Source organism: Protopterus annectens, chromosome 2.part1 (genome assembly GCF_019279795.1).
Source record: "Protopterus annectens isolate FY-2018-M chromosome 2.part1, PAN1.0, whole genome shotgun sequence".
Taxonomy (NCBI): domain Eukaryota; kingdom Metazoa; phylum Chordata; order Ceratodontiformes; family Protopteridae; genus Protopterus; species Protopterus annectens.
This window is the reverse complement of record NC_056729.1, coordinates 905,405,360-905,428,203: the sequence shown is the minus strand read 5'-3', so window position 1 is coordinate 905,428,203 and position 22,844 is coordinate 905,405,360. Positions and strand designations below refer to the sequence as shown.

The window sequence follows — 22,844 nt, the reverse complement described above, 5'->3', positions numbered from 1 at the left end:
ACAAAAACAGTAACAGGAGAGAATCCGAGATCTCTTAGCAGTTTATTGACAACTACAGCAGAACCTCCATAGCTGACCATTTCCCTGCATTGATCACCTCAAGTTGACCTAATTTTCATAGACCAGACATGCACCACATGTACTTAATAGATGACCGACCTCTCTGTATTGACCACCTCTGTAAGTTGGATCTTGACCACCGTGACACACAACATTAATTTACCCTCTATAACTTGACCAGTTGAGTCCACTTTACACCAAGGGGTACAAGGTGTGGGCTATGCCCCTTAGTTGTGTTATATTTTCTTTAGTATAAGTTATTTTTTCATGTTTTATTATTACCATGTGTTGGATTAGGCCTCACATCCTATTGTTTATCACGTGCTGCTGCAGATTTTTTCAATGTGAAGGACTGGTCTAAATTGTAGGGACATCCTACAATTACCGAAAAATTTTACAGTTAATTGAGACATGATGGCCCAAAGGAAAGAACTCAAAGAGCTGACATTGAAGGAAAAGGTTGATGTTCAATATTTTCTGGAAAGCAGTAGGCAAAGAAAGACATCAGAACATTTTGATGTTAGCAACATTAAAAAAAGTAAACATGAGTACTTGGAGAGACATGGTAAGGAAAGCGCAGACCTACAGAGGAAAAGGAGAAAAACTTCCCTCAATTAAGTCAATAAAGCCACATTAAGCTGGTTCAAACAAAAGAGAGTAGTTAACACCTGAACCTCTAAGCTGATGATCCAAGAAGTTGCTAAAAAATTCGCACAGGAATTGGGGGTGGCAGATTTCCAAGCAAGAAGTGGCTCGGGAAATTTAAACTGCAACACGAGATCTCCCAGAAAGTCTTGTGTGGTGAATCCAGTGAAGTTATAGTAGAAGTTGTGGAAGAGTTCATCAAAAAGTTCCCAGACTTCACCAGAGGCTTCAATGATGACAACGTCTTTAACGCTGAAGAGTGTGGATTCTTTTTCAAGGCGATGCGTGACAGAACACTAATCATGAAGGGTGACAAATGTAAGAGGGGTAAACTTTCCAAAGAATGGTTCACAGTTCTGCTTTTTTGCTAGCTCAACCAGAGAGAAATTAAAGCCCTTGGTGATTGGTAAATAAGCCAAGCCATGTGCATTCAAGAACCTGAAGCCTGAAGACTTCCCCGTCACTTGGAGATCAAACAAATGCACATGGATGACTGGTGCCCTATTTGAGGAATGGGTAAGGGGTATTGACTGAGAAATGAAGAAGAAGAAATGGTCTATTCTACTGACAGTAGATAACTGTCCTTCCACCTGCAAGTGAATCATCTCAAAAACGATACACTGACATTTCTGCCTCCAAATGCAACCTCAAAAATCCAACTTCTTGACCAAGGCATCATCAAAACATTTAAAATGCACTATCAATCCCAGATCCTGCAGTGGATCATTCCTAAAACACAAACCTGTGGTCTGCCTGTGGAAGCAACTTCATCTGCTGCATCAGTTAATGCTCTGGATGCTATCCTCTAGAAAAGTTTTGCTTAGAATAAAGTTCAGCCAGAAACAATACAGAAGTGTTTCAAGAAAGCTGGATTTGTCTCAACCCAAGAGCATGATGTTTTGGCCCCATATGACAGTCCATCTCCTACGGCAGAATTTGAAGGTGTAGATTTTGAATGTTTTGTTGCAATGGATGATGAGGATGATGAGGTGGCAACCTGTAATGAACGTGAGCCAGAATCAATTTTCCAAGCAATACTGACTGAAGTACATACCAGCGTTACGTGCACGAAGCAGCTGATGAAGTGGAAGAAGCAAGTGAGGATGACACAGAAATTGCAGAGACTCCAAAAGGAGGATGTCAGGCATCTGATAATGCAGTTGAAGTCGTTTGCTGTGGAAAAATGCCCAAGTATGCTCAGTGGTGTAGACAGCATTGTGAGTGCTTTCTCTACTTACCTTTGTAAAAGAATAATAAGCAGACCAAGACTGACTCTTTTTTTTCAGAAAGAATGATTAAGCCATGAGAAAACAGTAAATGTATTGATTCTGTATAATACTGTATGTATGATTTTACTGTGTTTTGATTATGTATGATTTTGTATGAGATTCTCTAAAAGAAGCTGAACAAGAAAGTAAAGTACATGTATGTATCAGTACAGTAGGCCTAGTTCTTTATGTTGACCAGTTTGTTACAGTCTCTTGGGTGGTCACCTTACAGAGGTTCTACTGTATTTTTATATAATCATTTAAAGAGTTAAAGGAGGACAGATTTATGTCATACTGTTTAAGCAGCACATGAACTCTTCCCTAATAAAACTGCACAAAAGTGTGTGCAGACCATGTGGTACAGAGGGAGGGTTCCTGACCCAGATCCATTGATAGCTATATCACAGAAGAGCCAGTCATGAAGAACTGATCAGGTACCCCAAAGAAAGTTACACTTCCCTGAGGGATGGATAAGTTCTGCCTGAGCCTGGCACTGCATGCTCTCTACTGCGAGTGGCACAGACACTCAAAAGGCTCACATATTAGTCGAGTAAAAATGGGACTGTGATGGTTGACACCTGATATCACTATGTGAGTACTCAAATCACATATACAACATAATCACCACCAAACATCTATTAGCAATGTTTATCTGGCTCTCAAAGATGACCTGAAAGACAGCCACAGACTTGCATACTGCCAAGAAATCACTAGGTTGTATCCACCAGCATCTGCGTAAGAGGGCTGTTAAATGTTGATATGTAAATATGAGTAATGATTATCATTTAGTCTGGTGTCTATAAACCTAGGTCAGACAGAGGCTGGAGAAATTAAAACAAAAAGCCTCTATATCTGAAGTTATACTAATGATTCATAACAAAGGAACGTCTATAAGAAACAAATTTTACCCACCTTGTCTGGTGTACTCATCAGCTTCTCGATGAACCAGATCTTTCACCCGAGTACCATAAAGCAGCCGAGAAGAGTCATGATCAAATGCTTTTAATGTTTCACTGGAACTATAAGACTTTTGGGTAGGCACACGGCATTCTTCACTGTCAGCTGAAGAATTTGTGTAGCGACGCTCTTTGTCTCGCCTACTCTTTGTGAGGGAACAGTAAGGCCTGCGTTCTTTCACATCCATGCTTCATGTATTCTGTGTGCGCATAAGTCCAGCTTTGTGAAACTTCCTCTCACTGTTCAGTAATCTTCATTCTGAAAAACAGAAAAATATTTTTAATTACCACAGACCATTTTGGTTACTTGTTATTCCCTTTTTAAAATAGAGTCCCCAGCAAATCACTCTCAACTTGAGTGTTTGATATGTTACTAAAGATATTTCTTTAAATTTTGTAGTAACTTTGTCAAGCATAATAACCTAGAGAAATGACATTTACAAATGTTCATCTTACTGTATTCTGCTGTTTACAATGTCTGGTCTGAATCTGAAGACATACCATTCTTTGAGCTTGGTATAATGGTTAAGGTGTTTACCTCATGTTTATAAAGTTCAAGGTTTTATTTTCATCTCAGAAATGGAAATTGGCCATGTTTAAAATACCCCACTAGGGCAACTAGCCTACTAGTGTTTACCTATGAACCTTGATCACATTGAGATCAATGCAGTACTCTGGTTAGCAAACTGATATAAATAAATAAAACAAAACAAGTACAATAATCAAATATATTTATCCATTGGTTTGTTTATTTATATATTTACAAATATATTTATTTATTTCCTAGGATAGAGGTAACAGGCATAGAACAGATCCAGCAAAATCTCACCACAGAACTACACTTCGGTAGGCTTTTGTCACCAGTCATCGATAGAGACGGGTTTCTTCTTTATTTAGAAAAACAGCATATTCCCAGAGTTACTTACATGTTTATCCATCTCCTAGCCAGGTAAGTGAATGGACACATAACGCCCTTTGAGCCATGACTAGGACATATGGAAACAGATTATAGCGACATCATTCGTGCACGTGGATCATGAATGTAGACCCCAGTCTAAAATGAGAACAGACTGCTGAAGCTTATGTATATCATATACTGTACCTAGATGACTGGTCTGAAATGAGAGTCCAGGAAGAGATGATGAGTTTCCCAGACTGCACCGCCTCTTATGCAAACAGACTTCCAACCCCAGTATGGCTACATGGGGGTAAGGGGCATAATGTGTGTGCCATGCTTGGTATGCAGTACATGCTTGTATAACTGCAACATGTAGAAATGTGCTATAACATAGAGGAAATCCTGCATGCTGCTGTATTCACACTTATGCTCCAGTATGTATCTTAGGCAATGTTCCCTAGACATTGTTATGGAGGGTAATGGTCCACACACACCATTAATAAAGACACTGCCTACTGTACACTGCATTTAAATTGCCACTGATGTGCTCACTGGAAATCCTACTTCTAATGTTTGCCATACTGCCTGCAGTTTCCAGGTGACATGGGGGGCCATGGACATTATTCCCCTCCCCATGTACTTGGTTACTGAAGCTGGCAGAATGCCTCTGCATTTTTCTCTGTGACAAAAGTGAATTTGTAACCACCATATGTCTCTGCGGCTGAATGTGACTTTAACCATGTGCCTCACAACCAAATCTATTGCAGGGAACCGTCTCACTGTCTAGCAATCTGAACCCAATGCTGCTTTGTAAGCTATCATTACATAGGAGTAATGTACACTGAGGACATCCTTTACTCATACCTCTCAACCTTTTAATGGGAGGACAAGGGTTCAAAATCAGGGTCAGATTTTAAATATTGATCTAATAAACTTAGAAAGTGTATAGAATGACAAACTAGTTTTGCATTAACATGCACTTTCTGAAGGATAAGAAGTTAAAAACTCAGATGTCTGCAATTATTTTGTGACTTCAGTCCTCAACGATTTAGCAGAAAACCACAACTTTTATAAGGAATAGTCCAAATATGAGACAGAAATGTTGACATTCTGCGAAATTCTGAATAGTTGAGAAGTATGCATTTAGAATGTGTTTGGTAGAAGAAATTGAAGAGTGAGATCATTCGTACAGATTTTTCAGATCATGATGCCATATTATTTTGAGAGACAATGAAAAAACAAGAAAAGGAGTACTTAAAGGAAAAAAAATGGTTCTGGCAGTTATGCAACTTTACAGAGAAATTAAATATTGCTATAGAACAATTGCCAATGATATAAACAATGTATTATGCAAACTAGAAAGCACCTGCAACAAAATAGCCAATTCATAGCTAAATCTCTAATGAAAATCATCACTATAAACACAAAAGTGTCCTCCAGTTACTATCCTTGTGCAGAATTATATTTCATTCTTTGATTTTATAATTTTGATTTTGCAATCAAAAATCAACTTCTTATAGCAAAATCATAACTTTTCTCCTAAAATATTTATATCAAGAATCAAGCATTTCAATATAATTAATCAGTTTAAGAAATACCCAACAGAGTGTTACTGTTCATGTGCTACACATACATAAAAATGACATAATGATAATAATAATAATAATAATAATAATACCAAAACACATATTTTATCTATAACCTCACTCTTTGTACAGCCATCTAGAACTTTAACACTTCAGTATTAAAACACTATCATTGCTACTTCCAAATTTCTCTGGTCTTCAGTCTCTTTACTGAAGGTACACTTACGTTTATATACATTAGCTTGCTCTTCTCATAATATTTCTCTAAACACTTCTAAAAGTATCTTCAGGCTTATACATATTAGTCTGATTTTCCTACAATTTTTTTTATAAACACATCTTCTTATCACCTCTGAGTTAGTTTACATTTACTTCATCTAAGTTCATAGGGGAATACTACATGAATTGACCTAAAGGAGTATTTTAAGCTTAACCAATAACCTGAGGTTGGAATCAAACCTAGGACTTTGTATCTATATGGTGAAGACCTTAACCATTATGCCAAACCCATCCTCCACCCATTTCAAAGGTAAACTCCTTCAATCATTCTGTTTCCATATCCATCATAAATTGAAAATAAAAATAGTTATATGTCACTTAAAAAGTCTATAACTATATTATAACAATAATAATGACTGATGTAACAAGAATACTCATATTTTGTTGTACTTGTTCTCTATATTACATTGTAGTTGCTCCTTTTGCTGCGGTAGCGTTGTCGCCTCACAGTAAGACATTGTCCTGTTCGATTCTAAGCTAGAGTGTCTTCTGTGTGGAGACATGCATGAATGGGCGTACCTTTGTTGAAGGTTGTGTGTCAGAGCTGGCAACTCGGCACATAAAAATCTACTGCCAATCATTCGCGGACCGGAGTTCCGCTGTGGCGGCCCCTAACCGGGAAAAGCCAAAAGACACAACAAGTTGCTTTTTTTATCTGATTCACCTCATTACATACTTTTCTTATGTTTTGTATTTTCCAAATTTCTATGTTCAAGTTTTCTCCATAGGCCTCCACTGAAAAAGGGCTCATTGCCCAGTCAGATTGTCCCAGTCAATAAATTTAAATAAACACAAGCAGGTAAATACATAAACAAACAAGTATCAAATGGTGTTTATAGTTAGAAGACACTGTGTCCAGCATTCAGAAAGGGTTACTGAGTGGGTAAACAAGTGACTGGGTCTGCTTGTCTGTTCGTATGTGGGGCAGTATGATGTTGAGTGTGTGTGTGTGTGTGTGTGTGTGTGTGTGTGTGTGTGTGTGTGACAGATAAGTGTATGGTGACAGCTCTGCCTATATGATGCGTGGGCTGCCAAAGATGATTACTGCCACAAAGTCATGAGCAGCACTGGTTGTAATAAGGGGTGATTCACAGACATGCAAATAAGCCAATAATTAGGTCTTTCTCACTGCAGCTAAATATGTCTCTGAAGCGCATTTTCCATGATCATGTAAACTGCATCACCTGAAGTAGGCACTTCCATGACTGCAGACCTCTATTTTTGAATTATAGCCAACATAAATTACTTAGTAAGAATGGTAATACAAATGTAAAATAGAAAATGAAAAGTGTGTGTGTGTGTGTGTGTGTGTGTGTGTGTGTGTGTGTGTGTGTGTGTGTGTGTGTGTGTATCTGTGGGCATAAAACAAAGAACAAAGCATTAGAAAACTGTGATAAAGAACAGTGACACACTAAGGAAATGACAGATACACAAAGCCTATTGGTAGACCAAAGATATTTTTGTTGATTGCCATTTCAATGAAAATGTTTCACAGAAAGCACTTTTGCAGGAAGTGGAGAATTCCCTTTTCTCCACTGTTGTATAATCTCAGAGTAGGTATATTTAAATTTGGGGGGGTGCTGTCCCCCTTCATGGAATGCAGGGGGGCTTGCTCCCTACAGTAAATGATTTCTTGTGAAACAGTTTTGGAGTTTTTGATTTCACAGTGGAAGGTGTCAAAACATCAACCTCCCAGATGCACATAGTAATATACACAGTTTTTCTTCTGGCGTTTCCTGGTTAGAGGTTGCCACAGCAGAACTCTAGTCCCCTAATAATTGGCAGTTGATTTTTATGGTGCTGAGTTGTCAGCCCGATGCCCAACCTTCAGCAAAGGCACACCCATTCACACATGTCTTTCAGAGGCCACTCGACCACAAGGAGGTCATGCAGACTCCACACAGAAGGCACTCCAGCTGAGAATCGAACAGGAGAACATTTTGCTGTGAGGCAACAATGCTACCGCTGTACCACCGTGGCATACACAGTAATATTTAAAAAGTTACACCTTGACTAAATATAAAAAGAATAGTTGTTTCCCAAATGGTGAGTGTTGTCATGAGAAACAGGGTGCTTGGCATGATAGAATGGCAGTGCAGCTAAAGAAATGCAGGTGTTTTTTGTGAAAGTGAATTAATACAATGTTCTGGTGCTAAGCTGTACCTTGCAACTCTACATTGCATGCAACACTTTAGCACATGATGATTATGCACATACGATTAATTCAGCAAACAAAGCAAATGTTCAGTCAAATTATCATTCACTCAAAATGCCAGGAACGCATATATAAGGTCATTAGTCCAGACTTTCTATTTACTGCATGGATGTTTAGAAATGCTGATTCCTTAAAATGTGCAGTATAAACCTGTGTGGACCTACCCATTCATCTAGTTTATTCTTGAAGGCATTTAATGTTTCAGACGGCCTTATACAAAGCGATAACTTGTTCCATAATGCAGGTATTTTCTTTCCTATATATGATCGGCTTGTGGTAGTCTTAAATCATTTTATCTTAAAAATACGTTTATCATGTCTATGAGTTTTAGTATTATCATTTACTTCTAAGTTCAATATTGCTGGCAGCATTTCATTTTTACTTGCATTATATGCTAATATTAGCTTTCCTCTAAAAATGTGATAATGAACTGTGAATAGTTTTAACTGTTGGCATCTTTCTTTATATCTGCAGTCTTTCAAATTGATTATTTTCTTCATAAATTCTATCTAGACTTATTTTAATCTAATTATTTCTCCTTTATTGTAAGTTCAAAAAGCATTATTATATTCCAGGATGGGTCTAATATATGTTTTATATAACTGGGTCACAAACTTTTCTTGTCTTAAGGACATATTTTTTATTAATAAACCTAACTGTCTCATTAACGCTTGACACAATCCAATTAACATAATTTGAAAAAGACCAGTTAGAAGTCATTGTTATGCCCAGGTCCTTATATTCATATACTTATGCTAATGGAACATTTTGTAGCATTAGAGGTTGTATAAATATATATGTATATTTTTACCAAAGTACATGGTCACGTTGTTGTTGTTGTTGTATCTTTTGGCTTTTCACATGTATTCAAGCTAAATTTAATACCAGATTTCACAGCCTGTTTTGATACTTTAACCAAATAGATGCATGCAAACACTTTTTTATATGAAATGAAAAAAAATGTTTTGTGCCATTAGACATGATCATTAAATAAATGTTTATTTTGTAGATAAGAAACAGGTAAATGCCAATGCATCCTCCAATGCTGACTGCTCATCCAAAGATCAGCATCTCAAAGCGGTCAAAATTCCTAACCCAGGGCTATACAGTGCTTGTACTAGAACAATAATACAAACACCTGATGTGGGAACAAAACTTACTGGTAATGATCTGATTTTAAAGCTAACAGCATGAGCCAACTAAGCTTTGGTGCTGCACTAAGAGTTAACATTTTTTGTGGTCTCAATGACTGTGATCTAAAGAGGTTAGAACAAGACTTACATTTTATACCTTCTTCTTCCAGACTTTAACCAAATGTATCCAATATCTATCACATCACAGGATCTTCCTTAAGCGGCTGTGAAAAATACAGATTCAGCAGTATGGAATTTAGTATAATAAGATAAAACTCTTGAGAATGGGGATAATAAAATACAATTTTGCATTACTTTATGGTTCAGAAACTCTTTTTTCAGAAAAAAGGTACCCAGTAAAGGATATGATGGTGATTTAGGTGTATATTAATAAGGTCAGAGACAATTATTAAAATCACAACTTTAAAAAAATATGGATTGAAATGCTCTTCTGAAAATGATTCCTCCTATTGAACATAGCCCATGCATCAGGGTGCTGTCTGTACTCCTAGTAATATAACTGCATACCTGTGATACTTAATGATTCTCTCAGATCACAATATTAATATTGCACATTACATATTCAGCTCTACCAGTGCTGATGGAGTAATGTTCTATATCTCTACTAACCTACACAGTAACGGCATGAAAAAAACACATCAGTAACTGGTAGACACAACCGTCAACTCATCTACACAATCAGTTGCCAAATGCAAAAATATGAACAACTGCAATGCCTCCATTACATCCACAGTCACGAAGGCATGTTCAGAAACACAGCCAGTGGATTTCAATAATTACAGTTCACAGTCAGAATACCTCAAATGCCAGGAAAGCCTAATGTTTTAGACCCACTGATTAAAGGAAAGCTGACTAACTGTGCTTCAGAGATTACTCTGTTCCCATGTGAATAACAACGCTTGACAGAACAGTCAGACATGGTTACTGGGAGGGTAGAATTTGGCCACAGTGGTGTGTGATTTTTTTCAGCATTATCCATTCCTGTATGAAACAAAGTACAAAGCAGATTTAAAATGGACTGGTGACTTGGTTAATTTCCTTACTGCAGTAGAACTGTAATCATTTGTCTTTGTTACACTTATGAGAAACAAAATGATTACTTTTTGAGTATTTCTTGTCACATCAGTAAAAATGGTACACAGAGTAGAGTAAATACTTAATAATAAGTAATGTGGGGTTTAAAGTCAATGTCACCTAGTCTCATGTGCTTTGCCCATTAAGCAGAAGTGCTGTAGGGTTGCTATATAATTGTTCATCACATATGCAGGAATGCACACTGTTCAGCTGAACATGACATAACAGTCACAGGGTACAGGTGCTACTGACTAAGAAGGTTCATTGTAACTCCTGATCTGTCACTGCACTCCTTCCCCTCTTTGAACTCTGCACTTATGAACTGCTTTCTCCTGGGAGAAATAACTTCTGGTATATTATACAGCACATGGGTTTCATTTGTGCAAAATTGCTTGTCAAACCTTAAAGGTATCACCAACCTCAAACCTCATTCTCCAACCAAATGGGATAAGTTAATTTAGGCACAAAAAGGGAAAGTGGATAGGATTAAAATGGCCCACAAGGGCAGCTAGCCTAACACATATCTATGATCCTATGAACCTGTATGTGATGGCAAAGGGCAGATCCGTAAACTGTTTCTTTGACATCTAGACCTGACAACAACAGCTCACTACATTGCAGTTCTGAAGGGGGCTGCATCTGCAGGCTGTAGCTGGAGAGAAGGGATGCTACAGACTGACAAAAATCCAGAAGTCAACTATGGAACCATAGCTGTCCATGCCTATCACTTGCATTCCAGATGTCAGCCTTCAGGGCAAAGTTGATTAAGAACTGATGTGGATTACACAATACTTGGGTAATCTGACTCATGTGTCCTTATCTGGCTTCCTCATTTCCTTCATATAGACCCTCCTCATTGTCCTTGGACCAAATTAGGCACCTTGCAGGTTATACATTTAGTCCTGCTGGTCTGCTTCTATGAGTTCTCCTTCACTTATGCTCTGATAGCTGCAACATCATAATACTATTCTGCATTTAGTCAGACTTAGATTCATCTTTAAATCACTATATATATATATATATATATATATATATATATATATGTGTGTGTGTGTGTGTGTGTGTGTGTAGTACATTATTACTGTGCACATTTTACATGCAAGCATCTACTTTGTATGAAGGGCCCAAAACCTTCTGGAAACTGTTGTCATATTAATAAGCTTCAATATGTCCTTCTAGACAGGAAAGGATAGTAGTGAGGGGAATTGCAAAATGCCTTTCACTTGACATTTACTGTCACATAAGAAAATCTCAAAATTCTATCTACTTTTGCCTTTTCAAAGGTGAATGGCATTTACAGTATTCTGAGCAATATCCTGCACATTTCCTGTCATTTGAACAGTAGACATAAAGATGTTTGCATAGGCTAGACTCTGTTTCCCATTAGATTTCTGACTTGATAATACATCATTGTGACACTTTGCTGTTGGTAGTCACATTCTGCACATCGCAGAGCTTCACGTACTTCTGTTTCACTCACTACTATTGTTGCTTTATTCTTCACTACTTTCAACGTCAGTTCTCTTGCCTGGAACCTCAGCTTTTTATTTGCATACTGTCATCTGTCTTTCTCCAGCTTGAGACTCAACAACATGTTGCTTGTAAAGGTTATTCTATCTGGCTATTTTTCATACAGAGGTTATGACTGTATAATCTCCCTCTTTTGTGTTCATTTTTATCACTAATTATCTAAGAAGTTAATCTTTGTGCATGAGAGGGAAGACAAAAGAGAAATAAAGTTCTGTTATGCAATTACAATACTTAAAAACAGGTAAGACATTTCTAAGTTAAGGATGTCATTGTACAATGGCAATAAATCATGTAATTCAGGTTTACTCTCATAACCAACACTACACCAACCATGGGTAAATCCTGCATTACACACACACACACACACACACACACACACACACACACACACACACACACACACACACACACACACACACACACAAGTTCTTGTTTAAATACAGCACGTGTTGCTGTCTTCTGTGATGCACCAGAACATCGAAGCATCTGTGTTAGTGGACCCTTCTGTGTAAAGTAGAAGCAAAATAACAGAACCGCATTAAAAGCAATGGAAAAACACTGCATATGACACTAAATGTCTTTGAAGCAGATTTCTCCCTCTTGGAGACAGATACAAAGTTTCATGGACAAAATATAATTTACTGAGAGAATGCAGAAAGTGGCAAAGGCAAATGAAGCCTTGCTGCTGAACTGGTCCATGTTTGAATATGGATGCACTGGTTAGCTGCAAAACAATAAAGATGACTTGCAATGTATGTGCAGCAAGAACAGCTCCTACAATATAGCAACGATAACAGCAGGACAGAAATATCCCAGATCACACCCTATTGGAAGAAGTCTGCAACAGAAGCAACTGCCAAAGGTCTACCCCTGGAATCCTTTGATAAAGGAACTGCTGCAACAGAACACTTGATACATAGACAAAGCAATATGATTACCAGTGATTGACATACACTAATGTGTTGACCTTCTTTCTACCAACTGCTTAAGCTATGGATCCTAATTATGTGACTCAGCACATTCTCTTACTCCTGTTTATAAGTGAATTATGCCTATGACATACATTCTGGCATTTTTACTATAGCTTTCAACTTACAACCTCCTTAGTGAAGTTTTCCATGCATTCCTGTTACCTAGTCTTGACTTTTTCTTGATTTTTCATACCAAGCCTTCTTGTTTAATTGCATTGTTTTTTAGACAATACTATATATATATATTGTAATACTTAACGTTTTCCAGTTTAATGGTTCAGTTACAGATTCTGCAGGATTTTAATTGGCGCTCCCTGGATTGTCTACATCCTGTGTACTTACACAGACAGGTAGCTTCTTCAGAAATACATATTATACACCTGGCCTTTTGTGTCAATTCCCATGTTAAACATTATGCTGGGATAATAATAGTTATACTTACAGAGCCATCATTAAGCATATTCAGTTATATTCCAAACCTCATCTGATACCTAACAGTGCCACCTCCGGCTCCTTCACATTTTTCCATTTTTAAGTACCTCATTCTACTGGTTCCCCTTTCTAAGGTCTGATACTGAAATGCTCAGAGTAATATGGTCTAATATCATAAGCTCTTCATACACTAATACTCAAGAGTTGTAGCAAACTGAGAAAGACATAAGAAATCTATTGGTATGGTGGTGTAATCTTAGAGTAAGTATATTATTTTCATAATGGGAGCGCAGAGGAACTCATTCCACTGAAAAATTATTTTATTTGCACTTAATTTTCCATGGCGAGCTTTCTAAGTTCAGTGATTTTATCATATATATTTCAGTTACAGTAGGATTTTTGGTTTGTTCAAGTATCAGTTTGCTTTTATGTACTCTTTCTGAATAGTTAAACTCAGTATGTCAGACACAGCAATGGGCTTATTAGCGTCTATATACCTATAAGGAACGTGAAGTCATCAAACCTATTCCTTCTTGGTGTAGCCTTAAAATAAACGTGGTATGTGGCATTTTTATTTTTCCTTTGGCATATCTGTCCCAGCTAAATGGAATGCCTCACTCCTAAATTTAATGCACTAGAGCGTCTCCTGCGTGAAGACATGCGCGAATGGGCGTACCTTCGTTGAAGGTTGTGCATCAGGGCTGATAACTCGGCATGTAAAAATCAACTACCAATCATTAGTGGACCGGAGTTCCGCTGTGGCGACCCCTAACCGGGAAAAGCCAAAAGACACAACAACAACAATAATAACAACAAAATTCTTAGATGGGCTTAGAACTCACTTTATAGCCAGAAATAAGAACTGCAGTATACAAAAATAATCTAAAAACTGAAGGCTATCTTTGCCACTGACATTTATTGAGGCTAATTGTATGACAGTTCTCACATGCAACTGATGGAAAGACTTCAACCTTAAATTACTAACCTACATATGTTATGTAAACTGTCTGCAACAATATGCCATTTGGAACAGTTACTATAAAGAAAGACTGCATGCTGTGCCTAGTCTTATTTATTTTTTATTTTCAGTTTGTTAACTAGATAGGAGGACCGGCGTAAAGAACATTTGCAGCTATGACAAAGTCTACAAAGACAAGACAACATCATACATGAAAATAGATAATAAACATTCCATACATTTAAGTATTCGGAACAATCACAGTACTATGACAGAAGTACATTAGAACAATGATTTACATGAATGAGTGAAATGTACAGCAGTGGAAATTCTAGCAAAAACCATACAGCTGTATACAGAATCTTTGCATAACTGCAGATGCTCTAATAGATCACTGTTGCAGTAGCTCAAGTTAAATGGGTAGATTACCACATCTTAGGAACTTATATGGGAGAGGAGGAGAGAATTCATGAATCCAAGAGCCCTCACAGAGTGGGCCTAACAAAACTTGTTCTGGACCTGGAAAAGGAATCCTGCATGTAATGCTTTGTGACAGTAAGTACAGACAACCATGCTTCTTCCTCTAGAACATGTCTAGAGTTCATCATTTTCCAGAAAGCCACAGAAAAAGCTAAAGACCTGGTTAAGTGGGTCCTAACCCTGTCGGAAGTGGCCTGTTAAGGTGAGAATACCACAAAAAATAAAAGCATGGGACAATCATCTGGAAATGTCTGCTTTAACAATGGTTGTCCCTTTTTCTTACCTTCGTAGGAGACAAATAGCTTATCCTCTTTTGTGAAATATTTAGATCTGTCAAAGTAGCTTCTGAGCTGCCTGTGGACATCCAGAGTTTATAGGATTTGTTTTCACATTTTTAGGTTATGGAAAGCATATCAGGAGATTTAATAGATTGGCTCAAGATAAACTCTGAAACCACATTAGGTATAAAAGAAGGATTTTTCTCAAAGAAATCCTGTCCTTGTAGACAATGAGGTTGGCTTGACTCTCTATAAGAGCTGATAACAACTATAATCTTACAGAAGTTAGAGCAATGAGTAACACTTTTCCAGCTCAAAAACCTCAAATTAGTCAGATGGGCTAGTTTAACTGGAAGAAGCGTAAGTATTTCAAACACAAAACCAAGCACCCAGGGAGGATCCATCTGTTTTCTAGGTGAATGGATATGTAAAGCCCCTCTCAAAAACTCTTTGGCTTGAGGACAGGTGGAAAGGGGAGTGTGTAATGGCAGACAAGCAGAAATGGTCAAAAAACAAATCTTGCTAGATGAGTAAGAAAGTCCATTAGATAATAGCTCACACAAATAATTTAGAACCAGATGCATCCAGACCTTAAATGGGTCCTGGTACCTAGCAAGGCACCTGCTAGAAAATATCTTCAATCACAGTTATATGATTTTCTAACAGCAGGGTTCTTAGCCTCATTTGGCACTCACTGCATGTCATTGTAAAAAAAGGTCTAAAGGGTAATCAAAACTCATCCAGGCAGTCACCTGATGTGTTTCTAGATTGGGGTGTATCAAACAACCCATCTTCTGTGAGTAAATCCAGTCTATGGAGAAGCTTAGGGTAACTGACCTTGGTCATCTTGAAAAGAAGGGAGAACCACTGCTGCCATACAGCAAATGTGTGAACCTGTGGTTCCACTCATACTGAAAGAATTAATATATCAACAGTACATCATCAGTAGAGTAAAACTAAGCTGTCTCATGATCATCTAAATCCATCTCACATTCCTTATTATTAGGTGAACTGAATTCTGGGTGAATTCTGCTTCACAGTGATAGAAACAGCTGAGATCCAGGATCAAAAATCAATGTTACCATGAATACTTGGCCACCACAAACCAGTTATCCCTGTTGTACCTTTTCTGGCACATCCTGCTTAAAACCTAAACAGCCAGAAGGATCTGAGGCTCCACCTTCATGGTCTGTATTCATACTGAAAATCAGAATCAAGTGACCTTTTGCCCTTCTGCTCCAAAGGAAGTTTTTGACCTCCCTGAGATCACCTTAGGAAAGTTACATTACAGTTTGACAGGTGTGCCAACACAGTCAAGCTCACCACCTGACACTGTCTTTGGTTCTGATGCACCCAGATACCCAGGTGCTTGCAGTCAGAAGTAAGAGCTTTGCTGGGGCTCAACCCCCACCCACCTTACCAAGTAAATAAAAAATGTTATTTGTAGTGGTATTTCACCAGATGCCAAGGCCTCCCATTTTTCTACACCTGTCATATCTTTCCAAAGTGCCAGATTTGAGTCAAGTTAAACAGGTTCTTCTCCACCCCCCCCCCCGATTCAGTCAAGCCTACTCCCCTGGCTATGGTTTCACTAGACAGTAGGTAGTGACAGTGGTAATCCCATTCATCCATTCACGTACATCACTAATTAGTTGTTGAGGCATTTTCCTACATTAAGAGACTCATAATTATACCCGACGTTTACCTGAACTTCAGTGAATTTCTTCACTTTGACATTCATATCACTAGACAGAAATCACATCACATCCTGTACTTGCCACTGCTTATCTTCTCCCCGCACTTCTTTATGGCTCTACCATTCTTACTAACCTTCAGGCTTCATAAACATTAAAACTTGAACAATGCTGTAACAAAGTTACTAAAATTATAGCACGTACCCCACTCAGAATCCACCACTGTATATCACTGAAAAGCCTTAATTGGTTATAACTGCCACATCAACTAACATACATGTAACCTCTTACCACATATAACATTACCCAGCATCCATCTGCCTGTCTAGCTCTAAAAAACATTCTATACAACTACGTGCCCAGTCAGTTATTGCAATCCAGTGACCAGAAACTCCTGTCTGTCTTCAAACCTAGCAAATTTGCTGGGCATTGTCTGTATTTGTACAAGGTTGCTAAGGCCTAGAACTCCTTACCTGTATCCATCAAGTCTATACCCTCCCTCCCATCTTTCAAACCACTATGAAAGACTTCCTAGCTAGAATCTGGCTCTGTTCTTGCTCAAAATCAGGATAAACTATATCCCTTAATGTTAACAAGTACCTTTACATTCCTTATACCTCCCTACTCTCCTTTCTTCACTTATTTCCTTACTTCTGTCTAATTCTTTTCCCTGATTTTCTCTCTAAATATATCATAAGCCTGTTTTTCCCCTCACTTCATATAGCAATTCCTATATGTACTAGACTGACATACCTTTAATTTCTCTACAAACTGTCTAAAATTTCTCTAAATATTAAATGATTGTCATATATCTTGTACTGATCCTTAGCCAATGTTTTTATTTTATGTCTAATTTGTTATAATTATTTAAACTGCAGATGTTTTTGTATAATTTTTGAAGACTGTAAAATTATTGTTCTTAAAATGTATTTTTTTTTTAATAATTTGGAGCTTTTCTCTCCGGGTCTCCTCTGAAAGTGGACTTCTACTGAGTTGGACTTTCCTGGTAATCAAATGTCAATAAATAAATAATAAATAATAAGTCCTCACCCAAACTGGGCTGTTACAATGCTTTATTTAATTAAACAGTCAGATTCCACTAGTCTACATCAGTTCTAAGTCAGCTCCTAGCTACAAAATGATGTTGATCACCTGTTAGGGCTAGCACGTGTCACAGCAAGGGTGACCCACAGGAAGGCATCCAAAGTCACGACTGCTATTGCACCCCTCCCCACACACCCTTGACTTGGCCAACTTCAAAAGGATAGAGAACCATTGTTGCCTGTACTAAAAGGGAGTTACTGCCACTATCTTTGGAGGGTTCTTCCGGGTCTTTGGAAGAACCTTTGACACTAGTAAAAGGGTAGAAAAGCATACAGGAGAATTCCCATCCATGGGAATAAAAAGTATCTGTATTCCATGTCTGTTTGCAAGGAATCTTAGGGCTTCTCTGAAATCCACTGTTTGTCTTTACTCCTGATCTCAACAGATATGTCATGCACAATGATGGCACTAAATTAGAGAATGCTTCTTCAGAGGTTGCAAGAATGCAAGGTGGCCTCTACAGTAGCATATGTTTAAGTGACTAGATCAAGGGAAAAGAGTAGGCTAATGAGGGCTGTGGGCATCAGGAACCACAGCTCACATCCTTAACCTTTGCATCAAGTGCCAGACTGCTGATAAATGTTTTGCCCCTCTAGACCTGACAATCACCTGCTTCCGATGCCCCTGCTTGAATTCTCCACAAAGCCAACCTTTCCTCCAAAACAAATCTGACAGTCTGGGCCTACTGGAAATTAAACTGAGGTATCCCAGTGCAGTGTCATATTTCAAAAAAAAGTTTTTTGTTTTAGTTTATGATGAAGGTACGCCCATTCGCGCATGTCTTCACGCAGGAGATGCTCTAGTGCATTAAATTTAGGAGTGAGGCATTCCATTTAGCTGGGACAGATATGCCAAAGGAAAAACAAAACTGCCACATACCACGTTTATTTTAAGGCTACATCGAGAAGGAATAGGTTTGATGACTTCACATTCCTTATAGGTATATAGACGCTAATATGCCCATTACTGTGTCTGACATACTGAGTTTAACTATTCAGAAAGAGTACATAAAAGCAAACTGATACTTGAACAAACCAAAAATCCTACTGTAACTGAAATATATATGATAAAATCACTGAACTTAGAAAGCTCGCCATGGAAAATTAAGTGCAAATAAAATAATTTTTCAGTGGAATGAGTTCCTCTGCGCTCCCATTATGAAAATAATATACTTACTCTAAGATTACACCACCATACCAATAGATTTCTTATGTCTTTCTCAGTTCGCTACAACTCTTGAGTATTAGTGTATGAAGAGCTTATGATATTAGACCATATTACTCTGAGCATTTCAGTATCAGACCTTAGAAAGGGGAACCAGTAGAATGAGGTACTTAAAAATGGAAAAATGTGAAGGAGTCGGAGGTGGCACTGTTAGGTATCAGATGAGGTTTGGAATATAACTGAATATGCTTAATGAAGGCTCTGTAAGTATAACTATTATTATCCCAGCATAATGTTTAACATGGGAATTGACACAAAAGGCCATAATATGTATTTCTGAAGAAGCTACCTGTCTGTGTAAGGACGCAGGATGTAGACAATCCAGGGAGTGCCCTAAACCTGACATCATACAAACAATGTGTAATGTTGTAACTATGGAATCATGCAGACATTTTGATGTGTTTCTCCAGTTTCTGTGGTGAGTGATGCATGACAGAGGTGACAAAAAGTTAGTACCCATTAGACTGAGAAATTATTACTCTGAACAAGAAATAAAACAAAATAATAAAAAAAAAATAAATAATCAATTAATTAATTTAGACTAAGTTTGTAGCTAATACAAGAAATATAAAGAGCACGTATCAAATATTCATTGAAAATTATACCCATACTCTGCTAAGATTCTCAAAAGGGCAATGATTCAGAATCCACCATTTCTTACAGAAAGGATAGCCATAAAAGGGAACTGCAACAAAACATAAGAATGTAGGAAATGCAGAAGTGCAACTCTGAAAAAAAATTAGCAACCATAGCTAAGGATAAACATATGGCATTTTTGGTTATATCCATAACCTAAAGGGTAGGACCTAGACGTGTGCTGAACTGGCTGTGAATATCATCACACGCACTGATCCTGTGAAAATAGCTAGCCTGTTAGCTGACAGGTTTGGTGACAACTTCACCCTCCCCTGTCTCCTCCAAACATTCCACAAAGCATTCCCTCTACATCTCCCCCACCTTGCATCTCCAAAGAGCAAGTCATTAATGCTCTCTCCAAGGCCAAAATCACAGCCTCTATGGGACTGGATGGCATCCTGGTTTAAACAGTCTAAAACGTGAATGACCAACTCCATTAAGTAGTCTCTTCAACCACAGTACTTGTTTTTTGCCTGCTGAATGGAAAACAGCAACTTTCATCCCCCTTCATAAAGGGAGTACAGCAACAGACCCTGGGAATTACAGACCCATTAGCTTAACCAGCCTTATCTGTAAGGTCATGGAACAAATCATCATGGGCCTTACAAATAAGGATACAGGTGAACTCCAAACCCTTGACAAGACACAGTTTGGTGTTGTCAAAGGCAGACCATGTGTGCTAAACCTGGCGGACTTCTTCAAAAATCTCACCAGAGCCATAGATAAAAGCAAATCTGTACATACAACCTACCTTGACTTAGACAAGGACTTTGACACAATCCCACATTTGGGCATCATTGAAAAACTCTCCCTGATGGATATCAGCCCTTGTGTTATCAGGTAGGTTGCTAACTGGCTCACCGACAGATCACACTCAGTCAAAGTTGGGGACTTTACCTCAACCAGTAGAACTGTCACCAGTGAGGTTCCATAGGGGTCAGTGCTGGGCCCCCTATTGTTTGAAATATACTTCTCAGAAGTTCAGTCCAAAACAGAGGGACTGCAGCTCTGTCTAAGCTTGCTGATGACTGCAAATCAGGTGCAATCAGTGAATCCCCAAACAATGTCAAGATACTTCAAGATGGACTTACACAAACCAATGATTGGTGCCAGAGCCATGGACTCAAACTCCTTCAGTAAAAATGATATAACTGCAGACTATCATATAATAATACCCTAAGTAACAACTCAGTAGTGACAGACTTGGGAATGTAAGTTGACTGTAGACTAAAGTTTGACCACCATGTGTCTGCTGTGGTAAGGAAGGCATTCTGCACTGCATACATCATTAGCAAAGGCATTGCCTCAAGATAGAAAGAGGTCATAACTCCTCTGTGCTCGACCCTCATCAGGTCAATAATTGAGTACAATGCTCCCTTTGGTCTGTACCTTACCAGTCACCTGCAGTAACTTGAGAGGGCTCATAGATTTTTAACCAAGAAAATATTAGGACACCAACAGATGTCATACACTGACAAAATAAAGTCACTGTCACTGTACTCAGTAGTGTACAGACTACTTAGTGGAGATTTGTGCCTGGCCTACAGAGCAATCTCAGATCCAAACGTAATGGAAATGCTGCGCATCCGCAAGTCAAATGGGACAAGGGTCACCTGCTCCAGGGACCTTAACTTGGCCTGCAACATAAATAGGATCTGCTGGAGAGACAGATACATCTCTCAGAGGCTGCCACTCCTCTGAAATAGGCTACTAATTCACAACAAACAGAGCCCTATTTAAGCATAGCCTGGATAAAAGGATGGGAAACCGTAAATTCCTGCCAGGGATTTCACCTATGACCCTCCTAGACGTGGACAGTCATTGCTAAGTAAGATCTCGTGTTTATGGAAGATCCTTTACGTTGAGTTTCTCTAGTATTATATTTGGTACACATGGCTAGACTTATAAAGACCTTTGGGTCAATAATCTAGTAACCACCTATGAACCTATAAGAATAGAATAAATAAATATTTGCAGGAAATCAAACTGCTGTCAGTATCACAACTTCATCAAGGCAGTTTGGGGTAAACCAATGCTGACTATTAAAGTGATGCAGGAACATTCGCAGTGCACAGACCAAGATGCGACAAAATACTTTGGGACATTTTGCTGATGTAGTTTTGTTGTATGAATAACTTATTACACACACAATCTATAATGCACAAATAACAGTCGAGCTAACTATGCAGCATGTGTAGTACAGCAGACAGGAATAACGTCTTGTGCTATGACTGTAGTCATGAGAATGAGTCCTTCAATCACCAATTTCAAAACGTGCACTGAGGAAGACACTTAAATGGGCAGTGTTCATAAAGAGAGTACAGCCCATGACCACATATCTCTCTATCTTGACTGCCTACAGTCTGTAACTCCCCCCCCCCAATGGATACCAGTTCAATAAAATCCTACCTGTACAATAAAATGATATAAAGAAAACAAAAACTTTGCCAAGTCCTTTCTTAGTTGTTCTGCAAATCAGCTAAAATGTCTCTGCACTGTCTAAAAAGGGGCATATAATTTTTGCTCCAACCACTCAACAAGTTCTCTAATATGTATTTCTTTTTTTGTTATGGTATGATGAATTATGTATTATTACTTTGGTTATTGATTTGTTTATTGTATTATGCACTTTGCTTCTCTGGAGTCCAAGTTGACCAGTCTACTACTTACCTGGTTATCATATTTCACATAAAAACATAAATACATAAGATTATACAATATTAGTCCTGCAAATCATTTCTTAATCCCTCCTTTAGAATAAATGCATTTTACTCTGCAATCTGTGATATCTCGATCAATGAGTTTAACAGATTTTAATTCTAAAACACATCATAGCTGACCAAATTTGCTTGCTTACTGGCGATGAACCCAAACTTCCTGATAAATTTTATTTTATTAACATTTCAACACATCAGTGGTCTGCTTCTTTGGCTGCCTAGTTGGAGGAACACGCAGGAAACTCTCAAGACTGTTTCGTATTGTCATACACAGAATAAAAACAGAACCAGCAGCACACATTTCTAACTGTTATACAGACAGTTTTCTATTGACAATGAAATAGCCCTGAGCTGTTAACAAGCTGCTGCCTGTAACCCAATCTATCATCGAACAAATTTTAACCATGCTGACATGCCATGTATATATAATAGTCCACTTGCTTTCTGTGTTTTCATCTTGTGTACTGTGCCAGAAGACAACCTTAGCTCAAGGTATCCTTGTAGTTAGCATTCTGTTACTATATTCACTACTTCTAATATAAATGGAACTGAAATCTTTAGAAAAAGGTAGGAAAAAACTACACAGGAAAAAAATGGGAATTGTGGGAACAATACATACAGGGGAGGAATGAGGTTTCAAAGGAGGAAGCACTTAAATGAGCTATGGAATGTTTGCAAATGATTG

The 22,844-nt window shown here is 38.1% G+C and overlaps 1 protein-coding gene across 9 annotated transcripts in view; it reads right to left on the bottom strand.

Moving 5' to 3' along the window:
* TENM3 (teneurin transmembrane protein 3) overlaps positions 1-22,844 on the bottom strand; it is a 3,803,041-nt gene that overhangs the window by 2,278,880 nt on the left and 1,501,317 nt on the right. For all 9 annotated transcript variants that reach the window (XM_044062527.1, XM_044062530.1, XM_044062531.1 and 6 more), the window contains one exon: positions 2,886-3,188. In XM_044062527.1, the coding sequence (XP_043918462.1) occupies positions 2,886-3,117 (232 nt within the window). In that variant the 5' untranslated portion in view covers positions 3,118-3,188. The remainder of the gene's footprint in view (positions 1-2,885; positions 3,189-22,844) is intronic.